At 41.4% G+C, this 24,274-nt stretch overlaps 1 protein-coding gene across 3 annotated transcripts; it reads left to right on the forward strand.

Annotated features, from left to right (window-relative positions):
• Positions 1–1,578: 1,578 nt before the first annotated feature.
• On the forward strand, positions 1,579–22,756 carry LOC103566100 (signal-regulatory protein beta-1-like). Of its 3 annotated transcripts, none has more exons than XM_008542364.2 (6): positions 1,579–1,769; positions 3,145–3,516; positions 15,347–15,661; positions 19,883–20,194; positions 20,767–20,884; positions 21,245–22,756. In XM_008542364.2, exons 1-6 carry the CDS (start codon positions 1,697–1,699, stop codon positions 21,315–21,317), a joined length of 1,263 nt encoding a protein of 420 aa, XP_008540586.2. In that variant the 5' UTR covers positions 1,579–1,696; the 3' UTR covers positions 21,318–22,756. The 3 variants fall into 3 exon arrangements, with proteins under 3 accessions (XP_008540586.2, XP_070445097.1, XP_070445098.1); XM_070588996.1 differs by having other exon boundaries at positions 1,582–1,769; positions 21,309–22,756; XM_070588997.1 differs by having other exon boundaries at positions 1,636–1,769; positions 2,844–3,516; positions 21,309–22,756.
• Positions 22,757–24,274: the final 1,518 nt, after the last annotated feature.

A 24,274-nucleotide genomic window follows, 5' to 3' on the forward strand; every position in this document is an offset into this window, starting at 1 on the left:
CGAGGATTGGGAACAAAGTCATCAAGGGTGGTGTTCTGGTTACTATTGCTACATAACAAAGCACTCCAAAACTCAGGGGCAATAAACAACCATTTCATTATGATCAGTGATGCTGTGAGTCAGAAATTTAGACAGGTCACAAGAATGGCTTGTCTCTGCTGTTTGTTGTCTGGGGTCTCAGTTGGGAAGACTCAGTTTGGGGGGCAACTTCTATGCACTGAAATCATCTAGAAGCTTCTTCATTTATATGTCTAACAATTGATGCTATTAGCTGGCTCCTTAGCCAGGCTTTCAGCTAGAACTCTTCCTTGTGTCCTTGCCATGAGGTCTCTGTGTGTGTGCTGGTTTGGGCTTCCTCATAGCATGATGGCAAGATTATAGAAATGAGCATCCCAAGAGAGCAAAGAGGAAGTACATGGAATTTTTACGGTCTAGCCTCAGAAGTCATCCTATCATCTGCTGTAGTCACAAGCCTGCCTATATTCAGGGAAGAGGGAACATTTACCTACTTCTCCATGGGAGGAGTGTCAAAGAGCACAAGGGGATATTTCTGCAGTCAGCTCTGGAAAATACAATCTGTCACCATTGAAGAGAAAGAGCGGGTTGGGATGATGGATGCTAAAGGGAGCACCAGCCAGTTCCTCCTCAAGGGCCCCACGTGGAAACTCAAAGGAAGAAGGAGCTTGTCATGTGACAGAACAATGTAATCTTGTCTCTCACTTCCTCTTTGGTTCTGCCCCTTCTCATTACCAATGCACAGTCAGCAGCTGGGAAGGAGGCTAGGGTTGGGAGCAGCAGGGAAACTGAGTCACAGAAGGCAGTATCTGGCATGGATCTCACAGAAGGAAAGGGCTCATGGCTGAGAGGCTCTGGATACAATCTTGTGTGCTGGCTATCACTGCTCAGAAGAAAAAAGGAGGTGCCTTCCTGATATGGGAGTTTCTCCTGCTCATCCACTCCCCTCTGCTCTGAGCTGGACCCAGACTGGGGCACACAGAAGAGGCCCCACCCCTCCTCCTGGCTGTGATTCTGGGTGGGCTGCTGTCCCTGTAAGATGAGTGTGCTAAGGCCCCTCCCCTCTACAGGCCTCCTCCATTTTCTAAAACAGAAGCCATCCTCCCCCTCCAAAGACGTAACTCCTTGCTCACCTTAAGCCACTTCCCCCACAAGTGTGCTCTCAAAGTCAGAGGTGCTCATAAGACACAGCTCATTTACCACTGACATCTTGGGAGTGGGGAGAAAAGGACCCCATTCACTTGCGGCCCCACTCCCAGGGGTTCTCCCCCTGAACAGGAGCACACTTCATCAGAGCCCAGTTTTTGGACTGTTACAGAAGACTGAACATACCCTCCAGTACAGCAAACTATGCTCCTGGGGCTCTGGGGTGAGGAAGGGCCCCCAGCACCTCTGAGATGGAGTGGGGCCCAGGGGACAGAGCCTAGGCAGTAAGGGGGTCCGCCAGGGCCTCTCCAAGCATCCTGGGACCCTTATATCAGTAACTTCTTAGCTTGTGTCTGATTTCTATTTCACAATCTAGAAGCAGGAACTGTCAAAAGCCCACAACAGCACTTTTCCCCCATTATAGACACTTCCTCTTATATCAGGGGGTTAAGGCTTCCCCTCTCATCCCAGAGCACAGAATCCTGGGTTTCTCCAGAACAACATTCAGACAGAGCAGGCTCCAGTGGTCATCACGATGCCCGTCCCTGCCTCCCCGCCCTGCCTGCCTCTGCCATCCCTGCTGCTGCCTCTGCTGCTGGGACTCACAGGTAAGCACCACGCCCTCGGGCACCACTGTGCAGGGAGGCTCACCTGACTTCCGCAGCGGTGCTGTTTCCCCATTGGCAGTGGGTGGATGGATCTCTGTTCCAGGGCCTCTTTCTTTGCTGCCCCCCTCCCCCTCAAGACTTTTCTCTGAATGGTTTCTTTTACAAGAACGACCTCTCAAACAAATCCGCCCCAAATTCTAATTACTTGGAGGGTCCTTTCCTCTCCCACCCAGGTCCAGACAGCATTTATCCTACCAAGATATTTCTCACTGACAGGGGATTCCCAGCCCCTCCTCGCCTTCCACACCCCTGACACCCTGTGAGGCTCCCTGACCCCCTGGGGCCTGATCTGCAGGACTGGGGGCCATCCTGAGGGAGGAGATGGAGGTGCAGCATCTGACTCCTCTGTCCTGCTGAAGACACAGACCTGGGAGGCAGGGCTGCCTTAGTAAAGATGGAGATGGATAGATAGATAAGTCACAAGTCCTATATACGCAATACGGAACTAGTGAAAAAAAAAAATTAACTGGTTCTGTTTAGACTATTAAGTATCCAGAATCTCAGAATCCTAGGATTATATTCTTGATGTGGCAGTTTCTCCTGCCTGTCCTCTCCCTTCTCCCCAGAACTGGACAGAGAGGCGAGGCACCCTCCTCCTCCCAGTGGTATTAACATTTCGGTTGAGAGGACATCTAGTAAAGTGGATAAAACCACAGATATTTCTAGAAACAAACCTGCCAGGGTTGACATCCAAGTTTCATCACTTATGGCCTGTTTGACTTTGGACAAGTTGCTAAACTTCTCTGTGCCTCCATTTTCTTGTCTTTAAAATGGGGATAAATAGCAATGCTTTCAAATAGGGTTGTCATGAAATTTAATCGAGTTATTAATATATTTAAGTGTTTAGAGTGATTTGTGTTACACAGAAGCTTCTATGGAAAGTCTGGCTGTTATATCCTTCCAGGGTTTAGTAAATGCAAATACAAACATATAAAAATGGTCTCGCTGATTCTGGCCATGACAGCACTCCCTCTGTGCCCCTACAATGCCCGTGTCCTCATTTAAAATTCACAGCAGTCATGGAAAAATGCAATGACCCCCACGCTTGACAGAAGAGGAAACTGAAAGCAGAGGAGGGGAGTGGGAGTGGCCTTCCCAGAATCACCAGGCTTCTCAGCGCTGGAGCCGGGCCCGAGCCCATGTCAGCCTGGTGCCCAGGCCAGGAACCTCCCATTGGACTGAGAGGGAAGAAGGTCATTCAGGCACAGTCCTAGATGTTTTTCAAAGGTTTTCAGTTTCAGTCTGACAACAAAACCAGAAGAGAAGTCCCCTGGGCCAGGCAGGGGACTTGGAGCTGACCTGTATTTCCTTCCAGGAGCAGCAGGTGAGCAGCTGCAGGTGATTCAGCCTGAGAAGTCACTATTGGTGGCAGCTGGAGAGACGGCCACTCTGCGCTGCACACTGACCTCCCTGAACCTCGTGGGGCCCGTCCAGTGGTTCAGGGGCACAGGGCCAGGCCGGGAGTTAATCTACAGTTTCAAAGGAGGCCACTTCCCCCGAGTCACAAATGTTTCAGACAACACAGAGAGAAACAACATGGACTTTTCTATCCACATCAGTAACATCACTCTAGCAGACGCTGATATCTACTACTGTGTGAAGTTCCGGAAAGGGAGCCCTGATGTGGAGGTTAAGTCTGGACAAGGCACCAGGTTGTTTGTTGGTGGCACCAGGATATTTGTGCGTGGTAAGTCCAGATCCCTGAATATCCAGCCCACTGTTCTAAGACAAATCACAAGGCCAACGTCCTCAGCGCAAGGCTCCCCTATCATTAGCACGTGTGTCAAGACTGATGATAGAAGAGCCAGTTCTGATGGCCAAGTGGTTAAAGTTCAGCATGTTCCACATCAGTGGCCCAGGATTGGTTCCTGAATATGGAACCACACCACTCATCTGTCAGTAGCCATGCTGTGGCAGCAGCTCACATGAAAGAACTAGAAGGACTTACAACTAGAATATACGTTTTTGGTGGGGTGGAAAAAAAGGAAGATTGGGAACAGGCATTAGCTCAGGGCAAATCTTTCCCAACAACAAAAAAAGACTGAGTACAGAAGACAAGGATAGCAAGAAATCATAGTGAAGGAGCAGAGAGAAATGTAAGCCCAGGGCCATATATAAATAGAATCCTAACCCTTTCGAACTTCACAATTTTCAAAGGCCACAAAATGGGCTGGACAGCAGAGCAGATGAACGCACAGACTCCAGGGGCCAAATGGCCTGGGTTCAACTTCAAACTCTGCCATTTGCAAGTTATGTGACCTGTGTGAGATTCTAAAACTCTCTTGCCTCAGTTTCCTTATCTGTAAGATAGGGATAATAATATTACTCACCTAGTACATTTGTTGTGAGAATTAAAATCTAAATAAATTTACAAATGTAAAACATTTAGAAGAGTGCCTGTAACATTACAATTATTATATTAGTGAATATTGTTAGCATTCAGGTATCAGAAACAATCTGACTTAAAAACATAATTTAAAAAACTTGGAACCATAGATTCAAAGAAACAAAGAATGATAGAATTATTGAGGCAGAAAATTATAAAAATCACACTTTTAATGTGCAATATGTAATCCTTACATTTCCTAAATTTTGTCCTTATTTCTACTAGTCCTATCTATTCTTGGATGTGGTCCTGGCTGATAGAGTAATACTGAAGACAAAGCCTGCAAGACTCTAAAGAGCATCCACAAAGGGAAGCCTGGGAAGCAGAGCAGTTAGCTCAGGCCTGTTTGTGTTGATGAAGTAATGATTGTAATGTTTTTTCTGTAAAAGATGAGCATGATAACTTACTCTAACAGAATCATAGAAACATACATCAGCATAATTTCTGAATCTGTAAAATTTTAGCATGTCAGGGCAATGGAGAAACAAAGAGAATGATAGGCAGCCTTTGGGGACAAAGAGAAGGTCATATGATTTTCAAGAACTGAAAATAAAAGGCAAGTTGTACATGAACCATTTGAATGTAATCAGCATGAGATCTCTAAGGACGAAATTGGATGCTAGAAGACAAGGAGTAGTGCCTTCAAAATTCTTAGGGAAAATTATTTCCAATCTAAAATTCTATACCCTGTTTGCCAAGTTTGCAAGATCACTAAGAACTACCTTTCATGCACACTTTTTGCTTTACCAAAATAGGGGTTAACAAAGAAAAAGTAAGACTTGGAACCAGAAATAGGGAATTGGAGACCCCAAGATAACAGCCATGCAAGAGGCATAGGAATAGTCACTGGGCCATTCCAAAATGGGAGGACTGAGCACTTTCACAGGGACATCTCAAAAAGATAGAATTGCTAGAATATTAAATAGTCTTCAAACTCATGCCCACCATTTCTAACACTATTTAACATTGCATTGAAGTATTAGCCAATGCTATTAGAAAGGAGAAAGCAATGCAAAGCATAAGAATTATAAAGGAAATGGGAAAACTATTTCTCTTTGTAGATGATATGGTATCTGCAAAACTTAACAGAATCAACATTAAGCTTTACAAACAATAAGATAATTTAGTATGTAGCATGTTATAAAATCAGCAAACAGAAATCAATAACTTTCATATATACAAATAAAAACTAGTTAAAAGATATAAGGGAAAGGATGACCACATAGACAATAGAAAATTTAAATGAAATTAAACACTTAGGACAATTTCTACCAAAACAGTGATAAGGATTGGATTTAATGTGCACTAAAAGTCTGGGCAAACTATATGGAACAATGTTTGACAAGACATTGGATATCAGGCAACAAATGACAGCGATCTCTGAGAGATGAGAAACAAGTGAGGTGAGACCCAAGACTGCCTCTAGCTTACTCTCTGAGAAAGATTCCAGGCCTCCATGCAGGAAGAGAGAACTGAGGCGGAGCCTGGAGATCTCCCTAAGTTGATAAGAAGGAGCTGGATGTCCAAGGAGGGCAAGGTGGCTAAAATCTTCTGAGTAGAGAAATAAAGAGGACAGAGCTTCACACGGAGAGAACTCCAAAGATCTTGAGTATTCAGTTGAGTACTGAAGAGTGTATGTACATGAGGACATACATATACATGAGAGTAGGTACATGGCCTCAGGGAAAAAAAAATCCCTGGAGTGTACCGAAGGCCAAGAATACAGCCTTATCCCACCAAGCTGAGTGAAAAACTTCATAATTCATGGAACATCAGGGAAAGTACGCAGAGGCTTCTGCATCAGTAGACTTAAAAGAATTAGCCCTAGACCAAATGATGCTGTGGTCCTGCCTCACAAAGCTTAAATACAACATATGAAGACAGCAAACTGTTTCCAGGTAATTTAGCCATGTCCCAAAACAAGCTCGAGCATATTTATAGAAAAACAAAATATGCAACACCCAACAAAATGAAATTCACAACATCTGGCATGCAATAAAAAATGACCAAGCATGTAAGAAGCAGAAAAATACAATTTATAATGAGAAAAATCAATCATCTGAAACCCAACTAGAAAAGACAGATGATAGAGTTAAAGCGCAAGGGCATTTAAGCTATTATAAGTACACCCTGTATGTTCAAGAGGCTACAGGAAAGATAGAGTACGTGAAGTAGAGGCAGGGAAAATATTTTTTAAAGATCCATATTGAACTTTTAGAGGTGAAACTGACACATCTATGATAAAAATAGACTGGATGGGATCAATAGGCAGATAAGAAATTGAAGAAAAAATATTAGTGAACTTAAAGACACAGCAACAGAAACTATCCAAAATTACACACGGAGAGATAAAAGACTGAGAAAAGGTAAACAGAGTATCAATGAGCAGTGGGGAAACTGCGAGTGACCTAATAAGTATGTATTGCAGGCTCCAAAGGAAGAAGAGGACAGAAAGACTATTTGAAGAACTAACGGTTGTACATTTCCAGGTATGATGAAAACTATGAACCAAACTATGAACTACGAACCACGGATCCAAAAAGCTCAATGAACCCCCAGCACAAGAAACATGAAGAAAACTACACCAAGATGCATCATAATCAAATTGTATAAAATCAGTAATAAAGAAAAGATCATTAAAACAGCCAGAGGAAAGACGAAATATTAGCTACAAAGGAACTAAGATAAATATGACAGCAGATTTCTCATCAAAAATGATGCAAGACGGAAGACAGTGGAGAAACACTTTTAAAACATTGAAAAAATATATAACGGTCCTAAATATTTATGCACCTAATAAAAGAGCTTCAAAACACATGACAGAAAAACTCATAGAAATGCAAGGATAAACAGACACATCTAAAATTGTAGTCTGAGATTTCAACACTCCTCTTTCAATAACTGGCAAAACAAGCAGACAGAAAATCAAAAAGGATCTCGAAGACTTGATCAGCACTATAAACATATTTGAGCTGACATTTCTAGAACACTCCACCCCAAACAGCAGAATACATGTACTTCCCAAGTGCAAAGGGAACATTTACCAAGATGCACAGTGTTATGGGACATAAATTAAGTCTCAGTAAGTTTAAAATGTCAAGTCATACAACCCGTGTTCTCTGACCACTGTAATTAGATTAATAACAAGAAGATTTCTGGAAAATCCCAAAACACTTGGAAATGAAATGACACACTTCTGAATAACGTGTTATAAAAGAAGAAATAAAAGGAAAATTAGTGAGTATTTTAAACTGAATGAACATGAAAGCACAACATACAAAATGTGTGGGATGCAGCCAAGACAGCACTCAGCAGGAATTTATAGCACTAAATGCCTTCATTAGAACAGAAGAAAAGTTTGACTCAGTCATCTTAAAAATTAGAAAAAGAAGAATGAGTGAAACCCTAGGCAAGTAGAAGAAAGGAAATAACAAAGCAGAAATCAGAAATAAGAAATGGAAAACTACAGAGAAAAATCAACGAAATCAAAGCTGTTTCTTTGAGAAAATCAATAAAATCGATAAACTCCTAGCCACACAGTCAATTAGGAAAAAAAGAGAGAGAGGACACAAACTACCAGTATCGGAAGGAAAGAGGTGACATCACTGCAGACTCCACTGATATTAAAAAGATTATCAGGGAACTTCATGAAAAGCTTTACACCAATAAACTCCACAACCTAGATGAAGTAGACAAACTCTTTGAAGACGCAGACTACCAAAGTTCACTCAAGAGGAAATAAATGGCCTGATTATCTCCACATTTATTAGAGAAATGGAATTTGAGTTTAAAAAGCCTACCACAAATGGTAGTCCAGGCCCAGATGACTTCACTGGGCAATTCTACCAAACATATAAGGAAGACATACTAACAATTCCTCAGAAATTCTTCCAGAAAACTGAAGAAGTGAAACTCCTCAATCAATCTGTTAGGCCACCATTACTGTGATATCAAAGCAGGTGAAGAAAACTGCAGAGCAATATCCCTCATGGACATGGAATTATTACAAAGCTACAATAACCATACAGTGTAGTATTGGCATCAAGGCAGACAAGTAGATCGATGGAACAGAACAGAGATTCCAGAAACAAACCCATACAGTGGTGAATCGAATTTTTTTAAAAAGCGTAAAGATAATTTAGTGGATAAAGGGAGTCTCTTCAACAAGGGTGCCAGATGAGCTGGAGCATTAGAAGGCAGACCAATGGAAAAGAGTAAAAAATCCAGAACTGTATATAGTTCCTCTCACCATACACAAAAGTAAATTCCACATGGATCAGAGATTTAAATGTAAAGAGTGACACTGTGCAAGTATTAGAAGAAACTGTGTGTGACTTTTTTTATAATCTGGAAGCGAGTACAACATCCCCAACTATAATTCAAAATGCAGAAACAAAAGAGAAAAAAATGATAAATTTGACCATATTGTCAAAAAGAAACTTGTGTATGGAGGTGTGTGTATAATATTTTGCAAAATAACATGTAGACAAAGAATCACCCCTAATATAGAGAGAGCTTCTAAATTTTTAAAAGAAAAAGATAAACAACTTTATAGAATTATGGGCAATAAATGGAAAAAGACAATTCATAGCAAATGAAATACGAGTGTCTCAAACGTATAAAAATGTGTTCAACCACCTTTGTATAAAAAGAAATATATATTAAAACTACACTGAGACACCATTTCTCACCTATCTGCATTGGCAAAAATCCAAAAGTTTAACAGCATATTGTTTTGGGGATGCTATGGGGAAACAGCTACTTCCTATTTTGTGGGCAGAAATGCAAATTCATATAATTCATAAGGTGGTGAATTTGGCAATATCTAGCAAAATTGCATATTACATATGCATACTAAAAAAATAACACATTACGCATACCACATGTTAAAATTACACGTTACCCAATACCCAACAATCCCACCTGTAGAAATTTATCCCAAAGATGTACTAACATAAGTGCAGAATGACTTATGCTTAGGCTTTTCATTACAACACTATTTTTAAGAACAAAAGATGAGCTGCTAAATAAATTGTGGTACAGCCACATAATGGGGCACTTTGCAACTTTAAAAGAAAGTTTTAAAGGAAGAACTTAGCACACTGCTTTAGAGGGACCCATGGATACCATCAAACAAGAGAGCAACATGTAGAATGGTGTGTGGTGCACAGCACCTGTTATTTTAAGGAGAATAGGAATGACAAGCATATACATATTGGTTGATATTTTTTTTAAAAAAAGAATAAACCAAAATCTAATTTTAAAAATTTACCTATGGGGAGGAAAGGAAAAGGATACATGGGATAGGAATGAAACAGAGATTTTCTGACTGTCCTTGATTTAGGTTTTGACTTTTTAAACATATGAACATTTTAAATACTTAATAAACAAAATTCAAAATGAAAAAAGTACTCCTAAATATCTAAGTTATTAAATCAACAATGAAACTCATTTAGCTACCTATAAATTGACGGCTTCATCAGACAAAGACAAATCATTTCAAGAGACTTTAAAACATAGAATTTTACCTTGGATTCACCAAGCAGCAGACCCCAAGACAAGTATTTGAGTGAAGGACCAACAATAGGAAAGTGGTGAAGTCAGACAGTCAATAAAGGGTGTCCTCATGCCCACCACCACCGTGAGCGACTGGAGCGTAATGCAGTTGGGAAATGCTGGGGATGATACAGATACAGAACATCAGTCTCTGATTTATTCCTCTCGAGAGGAAAGGAATTTGGGGTAATTATATACCAACTCCTTCTCACTCACTGATTGAGAGCTGCTCCCAGAGGGTCTTAGATGCCCAGTGCTTCTAATGTGCCATGTGCACAGGCAATCTTCCATAAAAACAAACTTCCAAAAAAGTTTTCAAGCAAAAACATGCAAATAGTGACATTTGCAAGTAGACCTGAGTGCACTGGAGTTGTGAAAGGCAAGGAATTGGGGTGGACCTTGGAGATTGTATGCTACACATAATAATGTGCATCTGTATCTCCAGTGAAACAAAGCTAAGGACAACAATAAACACAAAGAAATCTCAAACTCTGTTCAATATTTATACTGTTTGGAAATAATATTGCTCTTGGTGGTTATAAGTATTATATGTATATTGTAATACAAAGCAAATAAGTGATTGTGTTGATGTCCTTGGGAACTGGAATTTTCAGTATAAGAGACATAACAGAACAGAATCAAAGAAGTTAGGTTAAACAGCTGCATTAAATTTGAATTAGAACTACCAGTATTAACCCATTTAATTGTCTTTCTACTAGAAAATCCTTACTTCATACCCTGTTCACCAAAAAGACCTGGAAGCAATGACAACCCAATAGTAATGAGCACTACTCGTACACAGAGTCTGGTCTCCAAGTAGCAGGTCTCTAAAAAGAATCAGGGCTCCTTAGGGAAATGACTGGTTTCAGATCTTGAAGAAGAAATGTGAAAAATGAGTCTGGAATATTTTGTTGTACCAGAAAGCAAGGAAGTTACCAATGTCTACCAAAGTCATTTCAAAAAGACTCAGGAAGTAACATATAGGAGAATCCCACCAAGATGGTTAAATTTGAGCATTAAAAAGGATAAAGATTACAATAGATTGAAATTCACCAAATATGTTAAAATCCATGATTTCATAATAATACAAAAATAGAAGAAACTTCATTGGTCAACTTTGGAGGTGCTAAGGCACCAACACATTGTTCTGAAACTCAAAAGATGGTAAACAAAGGCATTTTCCTGCCTTTCCCCAATGAACTGTATGTCAGAGTAACCAAAAATAGTTGATGAGGGAAAGAATAATTGCAACTAATGAAGACAGAGGAATAGTAATATTAGGCTATCACCACTGTGAAACCCCCAATGAAAGGATGGAGCTAGACAATAATTATCTATAGTTGTTAAAGACATTGGGCTAAAGGTTGAATGGGGAACTTTATAACAGGTGGATCAACCTCACAGCACCCAAAGCCATTAATCAATCTGAACACCATAAAAAGAGAGACGGCCAGATATTACATCTCTTAATATAATGCAATAAAAAGTTGTCAGCACCGCCTATGAAGTAGTCTTGCCAAAATTATGAACCTGGTTTAATCAACTAGATCCTCCAGATCCAACTACAGGCAATACATATAATAATAAGCAATTAGGAATTATTATTAATTATTATTAAATTTTTAAGTGTGAAAATGGCATTTGGATTATGTTTTTAAAAATTCTTAACTCTTAGGTATACATGTGGAGGTAGTTGTGAATGAAATGATAGAGTGTCTGTATTTACTTTAGAATAAACCAGTGATGGTAGGAGAAGTATAGATGAAACAAGATTGGCCATTTGTTGAAGACTGTTAAAGTCCCATGATGAGTACTTTCTATTCTTATGCATTTACAAATTACCAGAATAAAAGGTTTTCTATTTTATTCCAAGCCTGTATATCTTCCCAAGAAGTCTTTATGCAGTCCCAGGTACACAGATACCCTAAACTGAAGTCCACTACAATACTTAGCAGATTCATACATACTGGGAGGAGTTATACATATCTGGCAGAAAGTTTAGGGATGAATTTATCATAGATTCCTAGGAAACCAAGCAAATGGAAAAAACAAGACCATACACCCAAAAGAACTAGAAAAGGAAAAACAAAACCAAAAGTTAGTAGAAGTAAGGAAATAATAAAGATCAGAGTGGAAATAAATGAAATAGTGACTGAAAAAACAACAGAAAAGACCAGTGAAACTAAGAGTTGGTTCTTTGAAAAGATAAACTAAATTGACAAATCTTTGTCTAGACTCACCAAGAAAAAAAGAAAGAGGGCTCAAATAAATAAAATCAGAAATGAAAGAGAAGTTCCACCTGATACCAAGGAAATACAAAATATCATAAGACACTATTATGAACAATTATATGCCAAAAGTTGGACAATCTAGAATAAATGGATAAATTTCTAGAAATATACTATCTTCCGAGACTGAATCATGAAGAAATAGAAAATCTGAATATACCGATTGCTAGTAAGGTGATTGAATTAGTAACAAAAAAAAACTTCCCAACAAACAAAAGAGCAGGACCAGACGACTTCACTGGTGAATTCTACTAAACATTCAAAGAAGCTGTAATACCTATCCTTCTCAAACTCTTCCAAAAATTGAAGAAGAGAAAACATTTCAAAATTCATTTTAAGAAGCCAGCATTACCCTGATACCAAAACTGGACAAGGATACCATAAAAAATACAATTATGGGCTAATATTCATGATGAACATAGACGCAAAAATCCTCAACAAAATATTAGCAAACAGAATTCAACAATACATTAAAAGTATCATACCCCATGACCAAGTGGGATTTATTCCAGGGATGCAAGCATGGTTCAACACCCACAAATCATGTAACATGATACACCACATTAACAAAATGAAGGATAAAAATCATATGATCATCACAATAGATGCAGTAAAAGCATTTGAAAATAACAACACCCACTTATGATAAAAATTCTCAACAGTGTGGGTATAAAGGGAACATAACTCAACATAATAAAGGCCATATATGATAAACCCACAGCCAAGATCATACATCACAGTGAAAAGATGAAATCTCTTCCTTTAAGATCAGGAACAAGACAAGGATGCCCCCTCTCGCCACTTGTATTCAACATAGTATTGGAAGTCCTGCCAGAGCAATCAGGCAAGAAAAAGTAATAAAAGGCATCCAAATCAAAAAGGAAGGCATAACACTGTCACTATTTGCAGATGACATGTACTATATATAGAAAACCCTAAACACTCCACCAAAAAACTGTTAGAACTAACAGATGAATTCAGTAAAGTTGTAGGATACAAAATCAAAATACAGAAATCTGTGGCCTTTCTATATACTAATAAGCCATCATAAAAAGAAATTAAGAAAACAGTTTCATTTACAATTGCATCAAAAAGAATTAAATACCTAGGAACAAATTTAACAAAGGAGGTGAAATACCTGTACATCGAAAACTATAAGACACTGATGAAAGAAATAGAAGAAAACACAAATAAATGGAAAGATACTCCGTGTTCATGGACTGGAAGAATTAATAATGTTAAAATGCCTATTTAACAAAGCAATCTACAGATTCAGTGCAATCCACATCAAAATATCAATGGCATTTTCACAGAACTAGAACAAATAATTCTAAAATATGTATGGAACCACAAAAGATCCCACATAGCCAAAGCAATCTTGACAAAGAAGACAAAGCTGGAGGTATCTACTCCCTGATTTCAAACTAAACTACAAAGCTATAGCAATCAAAACAATATGGTATTGGCATAAAAACAGACACATAAATCAATGGAATAGGAAAAAGAGCCCTGAAATAAGCTCTCATATACATATATATGGACAATTAATTTACTATAAAGGAGCCAAAAACATACAAGGGGAAAGGACAGTCTCTTCAATAAGTGGTGCTGTGAAAACTGGGCGGCAACACGCAAAAGAATAAAACTAGATCACTAGCTTATACCATGCACAAAAATTAACTCAAAATGGGTTAAAGACTTGAATGTAAGTCCTGAGACCATAAAATTCCTAGAAGAAAAATAGGTGATAAGCTCCTGGACATCAGGGAGAGATATTTTAGCAATACCTTTTGGATCTGACTCTAAAGGAAAGGGAAACAAAAGCAAAAATAAACAAATGGGTCTACTTCAAGCTAAAAAGCTCCTGCACAGCGAAAGAAATCATCAACAAAGAGAAAAGTCAACCTACTGAATGGGAGAAGATATTTCCAAATCAGATATCTGATAAGGGGTTAATATCCAAAATTTACAAAGAATATGAAAACATTAATCTGAAAAGATATATGCACCCCTATGCTCATTGCAGCATTATTTATAATACCAAGACTTGGAAACAACCCAAGTGCCCATTGATGAATGCATGGATAAAGAATATGTGGTGTATATATATATATATATATATATATATATATATATACACACACACACACACACACACACACACACACACAATGGAATACTACTCAGCCATGAAAAAAGAATGAAATCTTGCCATTTGTGACAACATGGATGGATCCTGAGGGTATTATGCTAAGCAAAATAAGACAGAGGGAGAAAGAAAAATACTATATGATTTCACGTATATGTAGAATCTAAAAAACAAAACAAATGAGCAAACAAAACAAAACAAACTCATAGATACAAAGAACAGATTAGTTGATACGAGAGGGAAAGGAGGTTGGAGGGTGGATGGAATGAGTGAAGGGGCTGAATTGTATGGTGATGGATGGTAACTATACTTATGGTGGTGATCAATTTCTAGAGTATACGAACATCAAATTATAATGATGTATGCATGAAACTTATATAATGTTATATACTAATTTTCCATTAAAAGAAATATAAACATGAGACCACTAAAAATTCTCCTGAGAAAACAAAAAGCTGTTAACAGAAAGGAAATGTAATCATGATGTATTGCATGGCCCAGTTATGAACGATGGTCCTTTGGTCATAATAATATAAATGTTGAATTCTGACAAAATAAAAGATTTTGCTGTGTCTATGATAGGAGGCTCTGAAGAGGGAAGTGTGATTGGCAGGTGGAGGGAGATGGAAGAGAGCTAAAAATCATCTCCCCTAGTAGTAGGTCTATCAGTAACACATAAAACTGAAAAACAGAGAAACACCGGTATAAGCAAGTTATTTAGAAACACAGAGAGAAATGTCCCAAGAATCAGGCAAAATAGTTAAAAGTGGTTGATCTGTCATTTTTGCAAGGAGAGGAAGATAGAAGTCTGATGTTCTTCATTATATACCTTATATGACTTTTATACAATGTATTTTGGGAAGGAAGGGGAGGAGAATGACAAGGTCAGATCTTCATTTCAGCACGATCACCATGGTCTGGTTTCTGAGTGTGGGCGGGAAGGTTGAGAAGCAAAGTCAGTGAGGCCAGTTGGCAAGCTGTTATGATAAGAAGAGTCATTAAAAAGTTATGAAGAAAAGAAAGAAGACATGAGAGATTGGGGTAAGTCCAGCTGGCTGAACGATAAGGGCAGGAATTGTACTAGAGAGTAACTTACCGTCTTCGTTTCTCTCTTCTCTCCTCCTTGCCTTGATCAAAGCTAAGCCCTCTCTTCCCGAGGTCTCTGGCCCTTCCAACAGGGCCAGCCCAGGCCAAGGAGTGAATCTAACCTGCAAATCAACTGGCTTCTTTCCCAAAAACATATATCTGAAATGGTTTGAAAATGGAGTGGAGCTTCCAGCCCTTCAGACTGACATCTTCCCACCTGGAGACGCTTTCTCTTACACCGTCGTCAGCACCACCCTGGTGACTCTTGCCTTCTCCTCACTCCACTCCCAGGTCACCTGTCAAGTGGCTCACAGTGAATTGCAGAGCCCCCTCAGTAGCCATGTGAACATCTCCAAATTCCTCCAAGGTAAGGATCTCCCACTCACCCAGAAGGCCAACCCTAGGTGACCACCCCATGTCCCTGCTTGAAGCACTTCCCCTGCGTCCCCCTTTTCACTCTTCACTCTTCAATAAGCCCTACATGAGGTGGTATGAGGTTCTCCATCTTATATGACCATCCTCTGCTCACACAATGCCTTGATCAGGTCCTTCTTTTTCAGAGCTCCCTTCCCTCTAGTGTATTTGAGAAGTGGAAGTTAAATCATTCATTCAACAAGTCTTTCTTGAGCATCTGCTGTCTGGCAGCTTTACTCTAGGTGTTGAGGAATCCATGAGAAACAGAATACACATGGTTCTGCCTCACTAAGTCCACAGTCCTGTAAACCCCATCAACCAAGATGCAAACAACTATATGGTTATGACTTCTAACATTTGTTGAGAGGGGAAAGAACAGAGTACTGAATCAATAGATAAAAACAGGAGAAATCTAGGGGCTGGCCCCGTGGCCGAGTGGTTAAGTTCGCGTGCTCCGCTGCAGGCAGCCCAGTGTTTCGTTGGTTCGAATCCTGGGCGCGGACATGGCACTGCTCATCAGACCACGCTGAGGCAGCGTCCCACATGCCACAACTAGAAGAACCCACAACGAAGAATACGCAACTATGTACCGGGGGGGCTTTGGGGAGAAAAAGTAAATAATAAAATCTTTAAAAAAAAAAAAAAAAAACAGGAGATATCTAATTAACTCAGGAAATGCCTCTTTGAAGAAGTGATGTTTGAGCCAAGACATGAAAGACAAAAAGGAGTCAGCCAAGAGAAAAATAGAATGTTGCAGGCAGAGGATGGGGAGTGGTGGAGAGCAAGTCATGTTTGAAGCTCAGGGATAAAGCTCAAGTGGGTTAGTGTGAAGAAGGTGCATGGAAGGGAAGAGGCTAGACAGAAACGAGTAGGGACCAGATCATACAGGGCTTCCAGGTCACAGCAAGGACGTTTCTGCCACTTGGACTCTTCATATGGACTCTTAACACGATTGTCCAAACCACCACACCACCACTGCTTTGCTGTCAGTCACTGCCTTTGAAACAAGCTTCTTAAACCCACCTTGGCATCAGGGGAGGGAACAATGCAGACAAGACTAAGCCTCCACCTTTCTTACTCTGACCCCATAAAGCCAAAGCCCTTTACTGTTGTGTTGAATAAGACTTTGCAGAAATATGAAACAACAGGCAAAGGAAATGAACCTCACTCCTGGGTAAGTCCATCTGCCCAGGCCTTCACAAGGAATTTCCTAAGGGGTCTGTACTCTTAGCCACAGCACCTCCCCTCAATAACCTCAGCATGGCAGAGTCCCACTTATCTCCTGCAGATGATGAATTCCTTCCAGGGGTCCAGAGACCCAACTCTCCTTCTCTCCAGCTCCAGCAGAGACAACCAAAGAGCACCCATTAATAATATCATAACACAACACCCCCTCCTCATTGCAGACAGTATGTGGTATGATTGTAAAGAAGACTTTAACTCCTTCTTAACCAAATTCCTCCAGCCCAAAGTAGGAGTTGGGCTTTGCTTAACCTAAAGACACCACGTGAGAGCTGCAGCCTGGAAATGGAATTCTAGCCTCCACCTCGAACATCCCAAAGAGACTGTGTGTCCCTGCTTCATGCAGATGACGAATCAAGGCCTAGACAAGAGAAGGGACTTGTCCAAGGTCACATGGCTCTTTATTAGTGAGCTTTAATTCGAATCCAGTAACACACCTCTTCAGAAGACCATCTCTGACCTCCCTCCTGTAAGAACTCCCCAGGCAGAGCTCCCAGAGAAGGGCAGGGTCCCCTTCCCCAAGAGGGATGGTTCAGTCATGATCAGCCCAGAGATGGGCATTGTGCTGCTCTCTCCACTTTCTCTAAACCCTTGGCTCCTCCTGTTTCCCCATGTCAATGAAGAGACTCTCCATCAACCCAGTCAGCCAAGCCAGATACCAGTTCTTAGCCAATTCATCTCCAAGTTCTATCAGATTTCCTTCCAAAATCTCCTCTCAACCTACTATCTACTTGCTATCTACTACCACTACCCAGGTTAATACCCAAGGTCAAGCCAACATCACCTCTTACCTGTATCCAACAGCCCCACACTCATATCCACCATGACCCTCCACAGTCCATCCCCCAACCCCATAGCAGCCGAGGGCATTTTATCAAGGAAGTCAGGTTGTGTCCCTCCTTTGTTTAAAACCTTTCAGTGTTTCACCACTGCTCTTACAAGAAAGAAACAAAATCCTTACCAGAATGTTCAACAGTGATCTTCACCCATTTTTGTTCATTTACCCCTAAAAAAATTGTGAAGAACTATGTGGCTCATCATATATTTTAAAGTTATCATCTAAATTGTTCATCGTATGCTTAAATAGTTGCAGAGCACATAACTCCTGGGGTATTACAAATGTTACATCATTCTGAAAATACTCAATGGAAAAATAACATCATACAGATTTGATTTCCACCATAATTCATTTCAACGCATGTAAACTAGCTCTTCTTTATAAATCAGAAATTTTATATCATTCCATTTTCATCCTAAATTTGTATTTGCATTCTAACTCCAGGGAGAACTTTATCCCAGTGTAGCATATTTTATATTTGAAAGTCTTTTATCGACCACAACATCATCCAATCATAGAGGGCTATGAGAACACAGGTAACTAGCACAAAAAAATATACAAAGTGAATTTCTTAAAGTTTTTTCTTATAACCATAAGGATCTAAGTGTTAAAACAGATTCTTTTGGATTGAATTACACAATGGATCAAAAAATCTAAATATATGATAAATTTTGATAAATCATTATTAAAATAATCCTTAAAATGTTGACAGAAATTCAGTGAGATAGATGGGGAAGCTTATGATGCTTTGATTAAAGCTGGCTTTCTGGCCAGTGGTATTTTGAACTGCCCTTTTATTTTGTGTCCCAAAGTCTTTACACCAAGGACAATGTACCACAGCTAGATTCGGGATCTGTGCAGGAAGGCCTTTCTTTTGTAACAATGGGAGAAGGAGAATTGAGTAACAGCAAGCAGGAGAAGGAACCAACCTCAGTGTTCATTCTCAACCAGATCAACTTCAGGAAAGAGTCATATGAGGGTTCGGCATCTGGAAATTAGTTGTATTAAATCATCAAGGTATATCTCCTTAGGATGTCCTTGTGTCCCCCCAGGGGTATGTGCAGCACCAGTAAGTGCAGACGGGCTTCAAACTGGCTATGAGTGTGGCTTCATCTCGCCCACGCTTCCCCTCACTCACTTTGGTCATCTTTCTGCCCTTGGAACATCCTAGGCTTCACCTCAGGGCCTCTGCCCAGGCCCTTCCCTCTGCCTGAGATTCACTTCCCCACAGTCCACCTTTTCCAGTGCCCTCTGGCCACTGACGCTCCCCCAGCCCCTTTGCCTAAAGCTCCAGTTACCAGGACTGCATAACAAATTATCCCCAAACTTTATTCCAATATTCTAAACTTACTCCAAATCCCCAAAATTATCATAACCACATATTCTATAGGTCAGGAATTTGGATAGGGCCTAGCGGGGACGGCTTGTCTCTGCTCCACGACTCTGGGACCTAAGCTGGATGATTCACAGGCTGGAATCATCTGAAGGCTCCTTCACTAACATGTCTGGCCATCGGTGCTGGCTCTCAGTTTGGGACATCAGTTCTTCTTGACATGGGTCTCTCCTTATCAACTTTCCACATGGGCTAGGTTGGGCTTCCTCATAGCTTGGTGGCTGGTTCCAAAGGTGAGTGTCCCAAGAATCCGAGGTGGAAGCCACATCAACATATCTGACCCAGCCTCAGAAGTCACAGAGTGTCGCCTCTGCTAGGGAGTGGCAAGGTCTGGAAGACATTGCGGGGCTCGCTGTGGCCATTTTTGGAAAATACAATCTGCCACATGTAGTTAATTCCTCTTCATCCTTCATATTTCTGCTCAAAGTTCACTTTTTCCAGACACTCCCCCTAACCTGCCCCACCTCCAGACCAGGTCAGGTGCCCCTGTGTAGGCTCTCAGACCCCTTATGGGGTTGTGCAACTGCTTTTTTCCTCAACGTTATTCCCCCCAGAGCAGGAGCTCCATGACGCAGGGCCTGTGTCTGTTTTGTTCACTGCTGTATCCCAAGAAACGAGTGTAATGCCTAGAAATGTGAGATGCTCCTTGAGCATCTTTCGTGTGAAGGAAGAAAGTAACAAAGGAAGGGCTATTATTTCAGTTGTACCCACAGTGAACATATCGACACACCATGTCCCAAGTCTCCAGGCGGTCATCCTCATCTGCCACGTGCAAAGGTTTTACCCTGATGGCATACAAATCACCTGGCTGCAGAGGAACAGATGGTCCAGAACCTGTGAGTCCTTCGCCCCCACCAAGAACCCAGATGGCACACTCAGCCAAGACTGTCATATCCTGCTGAATGCCTCAGAAGACCAAAGCCTATTCACCTGCCAAGTGGAACTTGAGGCTCAGACACTGGTCCAGGCCAGCGTGCAGCTTAGCGAATTTAGAGAAATTCAAGCAAGTTTGGGTGAGTAGGGCTGGAAAAACCAAGCAGTTCAAGGTTTGGACCTGCAGAGAGACAGGCCGGGTTCAAATGCTGGCTCTGTGTGTTCCTCATGTGTGACCTTGGGAAAGTCACTTCACCTTTCTGAAACTCAGTTTCTTCATCTAGAAAATGGGACAACAATTATAGCAACCTCTTCAGAGAGTGATGCCTTAGGTACCAATAACAGTGAGTGCTGCTCTCATCACACAGCTGCATCCTGAACATGCACCCATTCTGTCAGATATTGCTGTGAATAACTAAGATAATATGAAACATCTTTCCCCAATTCCCACCCATCCTCCCCAAAGCCGTTCATATTCAGTTACTGAGCATCTATTAGATACTTTCCTTGGGTGCTCCCATTTGATACAAAAATATTATAAAGTACATGTTACAATTCCCCTTTTAAAGGTTAGGAAAATGAGGTTCTGAAAGGTGAGGTGACTCTCTCCAAGACCAAGGTACAGTCTTGGTACCTGAATCTGGGGTGGGGCTGAGCCTGCCTGGGGGCTGATCAATGGAAGCAGGAAGCAAGCTCATCCTGCTATCTTCAGTCACAGGCGCCAGAGAATGCAGCTCCCTCTTTGGGACCCTCCTCCTGCTTGGCTGGAAGTTGTTTGCCCTGACTGCACTTTCCATCATCTATGTCCTCAGGAGGAGCCTCCTTTCCAGGTAAGGGGGACCCCAGGTAGGAGTTGGACCCCCAGAGGTGGGACTCCAGGCGAGTAGGGGGCATTGTGAGGAGAAGGCTTAAGGCACTCCAATTTCATCTCCACCTGAACGCATGTTGAATCCAGAGGGTTCCTGAGAGTTGCAGCCCCAAATCTTCCTCCTTCCCCTCTGCCTCTCACAGCTCCAGTCTGAGGATAAACAAACATGCAGGCTCCCTGGTGCAGGCGGGGCGGGGGGCGGGGGGGGCATTTAAGGAGGGAGACAGATTGGAGCCAGTATGAAGGGAGCACTCTTGAGGTGGCCTCTGAGCAGAGGTCTGAGAAGAACAAGAGTTCACCCAGCTCCCTGATTCCTCTGCAGGTTAAGGCACTGCAATCCCCTCCTCAGCAACATAGGACCCAGAGCTCCCTCCCAACCTTTTCAGGAGGACTGACCCAGGAGGGATATTTGCTATGACGCCAGTACTGCTATGCCAGCTTCTCCTGCTTCATCAGCCTTCTGAGACCTGTCCATCACTGGCTTCCCCTCCCTGTCTCCTGCAGCCCCCAGAGCAGGTGACAGCCTTGGACCAGGAAGGTCAGTAGTGAGAGGTGGGCTCTCACATCCTATGCAGGAAAGAAGTTTCTCTCAAGATTCAGGGCATGAAGTCCATGACACTGAGCAAGAAACCAGCAGAGGCAGGACAGGCTCCTGCCCAGGGGGAGACACACACTTGCCGTTCTGAAAGCCCCTGCCTGGCTCCTCAAGGAAAGCACACTGTGGGCACCCAAGATCTGCCACATAAACTTTATGGCCCCGTCGTTCAAATGGGGTTAAAGGAAACACTTGTGGCCAATAAACATGTGAAGAGGTATCCAATCTCATCACCAGTCATGAAAAGCCAAAGCCAAACCACACTGAGACGCCATTTTGTCCCTATTCAAACAGCAAAAGTGAAGAAGCACCAGGCTCTTTTTTACCTTGCTGATGGACATGTAAAGTGGCACAGCTGCTTCAGAAAACAGTCTGGAAAGTTGTAAGTTGAACATTCACATACCCCATAACCAGGCATTTCCACTCTTGGGTTACACCCAAGAGAAACTCTTGTACACGTGCACAGGAGATACGTACAAGTACATACATGGTAGCATGGCTTAAAATTAGGAAAACCTGAGAGCAGCCCAAATATCCATTTAGAGGACAATGGGCAAATAATTGAGTACAATCACAGTATGGAATGTTGTACAGCAGTAAAAATGAATGAACTACAGCTACACACAATAATATGGATAAATCTGGGCAAAAAAATATTAGGGGTGAGTAAGCCCCAAAAGATTTCATGCAGCATGATATTCTTTTATAAAGCTAAAAACATCTAACAAGTGACCTTTGTGAATACACATAAATATGATAAAGCCATATTTTCTTCAAAAAAGGAACAATGAACCCAAGATTTAAAATAGTAGTTGTCTTAGGTTGGGGAGGGAGAGGGATGAGAAGGGTGGGTACATCTAGGTAGACGGAAGTTAATATCAAGATTCTAGCTTCCATACTGGGTGGAGGCTTCATGAATGTTTATATCACTATAAAGAAAAAAATAGACAGAACGACAATATAACATTGATAAATAGGTATGTAAGGAGGTAGATAGAGAGATGGATGGAATATTGGAAGGGAGAAATGGAGAAAGAAAGGGAGAGAAAAAAGGAGACAGCAAGAATGGATGGATGGATAGTTGGATAAATGGATGGATGAGTAGCTAAGTGGATTAATAAAAGAGGATCATGCAAGTATCAATGATGAGTGTTTTATGAAACAAGATTTATGATATGTACAGTTCTATGTACTTAAGATCCAAAGGAAAAGAATAAATGGAAGGGTGTTACCTAGAAAGCCCCAAGTTTCCTTCTTATTATGACAATCGGCAATTCTACATAAGGAGGAAAACACGGTTAATAGGTGCACCATGGGTCTGGAACTTCACATGCTTTATCTTATTTCATCCTCATATCAATCCCACAAGGTGGACACTCTTCCCCAATTTTCTCAGTGTTACTCAGATAACAAGGAGTGGAAAAAGAAACCCGGGTTCAAACCCAACTCTGCTCAGTGTTTTCCAAGGAGCCTCGCTGTCTATGGTTCTAGGGCCAGATGGGGAGATCCTGACGCATCCTCATCCTACAGCTTCCTGACCTCTCAGGCCTGCTGTTCTGCACTCAAGCCCACTCCATGTCTCCGGGTGGGGAGAAGGAAAGAATGCTTGTACTTCCAGGTTTGACAGGTGGTCCTGGAGTAGATTTAGGATTAGTCCTGAGCCCCAGCATGGCCCTGGTGAAGATCTGGGGGAAGCAGTGTAGTCCTAGTTCTGGAGAAAGGATCTCTATAAAAGGACAGATAAGCCCAGGGAAATAGGCATCTTACTGTATTTGATTCACTGTGGCCTTGAACCTCTGTAGTCACAGAGATGGAGGCACTGAGCCCACTTCCATCACCCCTCAGACATGAATCTCCTCTTCAACATTTTCTATTCAAAGCAGAGCAGCTTCAGCCTTAACATCTCCAAACCTGACCTCCAATACGGGGAGCCTTGGGGATGTGCTGGCCTCCTTCTCCTTCACCTCTGTCCTGGAAGCAGGACCAGGACAAGAATGAGGCAAGCAAAGTGTTCAGGGAGCAAAATTTGAAAAGATTCTTTATTAGGGTTTACAAGGACAGCATCGGCACTTGTACAACCTCAACACCTCACATTTTGAGTCCTAGATGCCCTTGGTCTCCAAGTCCCATGAATTCTGTTCCCTCCCATTTATCTTCATGGTTGCTCCAACCCTCACTGGCACTTACCTAGATCGTTCCAACTTCCTCCTCACAAGTCTCCCTCTGGAGTCTCCAAATCCATACGCTAAACACACGTGAGAATAATTTTTATTTAACTTTCCTCAAAAACTTTAGATAGTTATTCATTCCCTAAATTATACCTCAAGAAAGTGATAGGGAATGTCCCAGGTGTCCCATACCTTGAAACCAGAAAAAAAAATGATGAATCAGCCAGCAGAGTCCCAGCTTGGACATGAAGATTCCTCACCCCTTTAAGGTAATAGCTCACGTCCCAAGCAAGCCCAGTCCAGAGCTTCCACACAAATAATTGCTCATTGAAGAGGAGGTTTTGTCTTTATTTATTCCACAAATATTACTGAGCTTTAAACTATGTAACAGGCACTATGTTAGACACAGAGAAAATATTTTGAACATTGGTATAAACAGTCCCTACCATTGTGGAGTTTACAGTCTGATGAATACAAACAGAAAAGAAACGATGGAGACAGAGCAGGAGGGAGGGAGAGAGATAGGAAGAAAGAAAGAGAACGTGATGAGTATCCTGAAGAAAATAAAAAGGTGCAGAAAATAATGTAG

The sequence above is a fragment of the Equus przewalskii genome, chromosome 21 (genome assembly GCF_037783145.1).
Source record: "Equus przewalskii isolate Varuska chromosome 21, EquPr2, whole genome shotgun sequence".
Classification (NCBI taxonomy): Eukaryota; Metazoa; Chordata; class Mammalia; order Perissodactyla; family Equidae; genus Equus; species Equus przewalskii.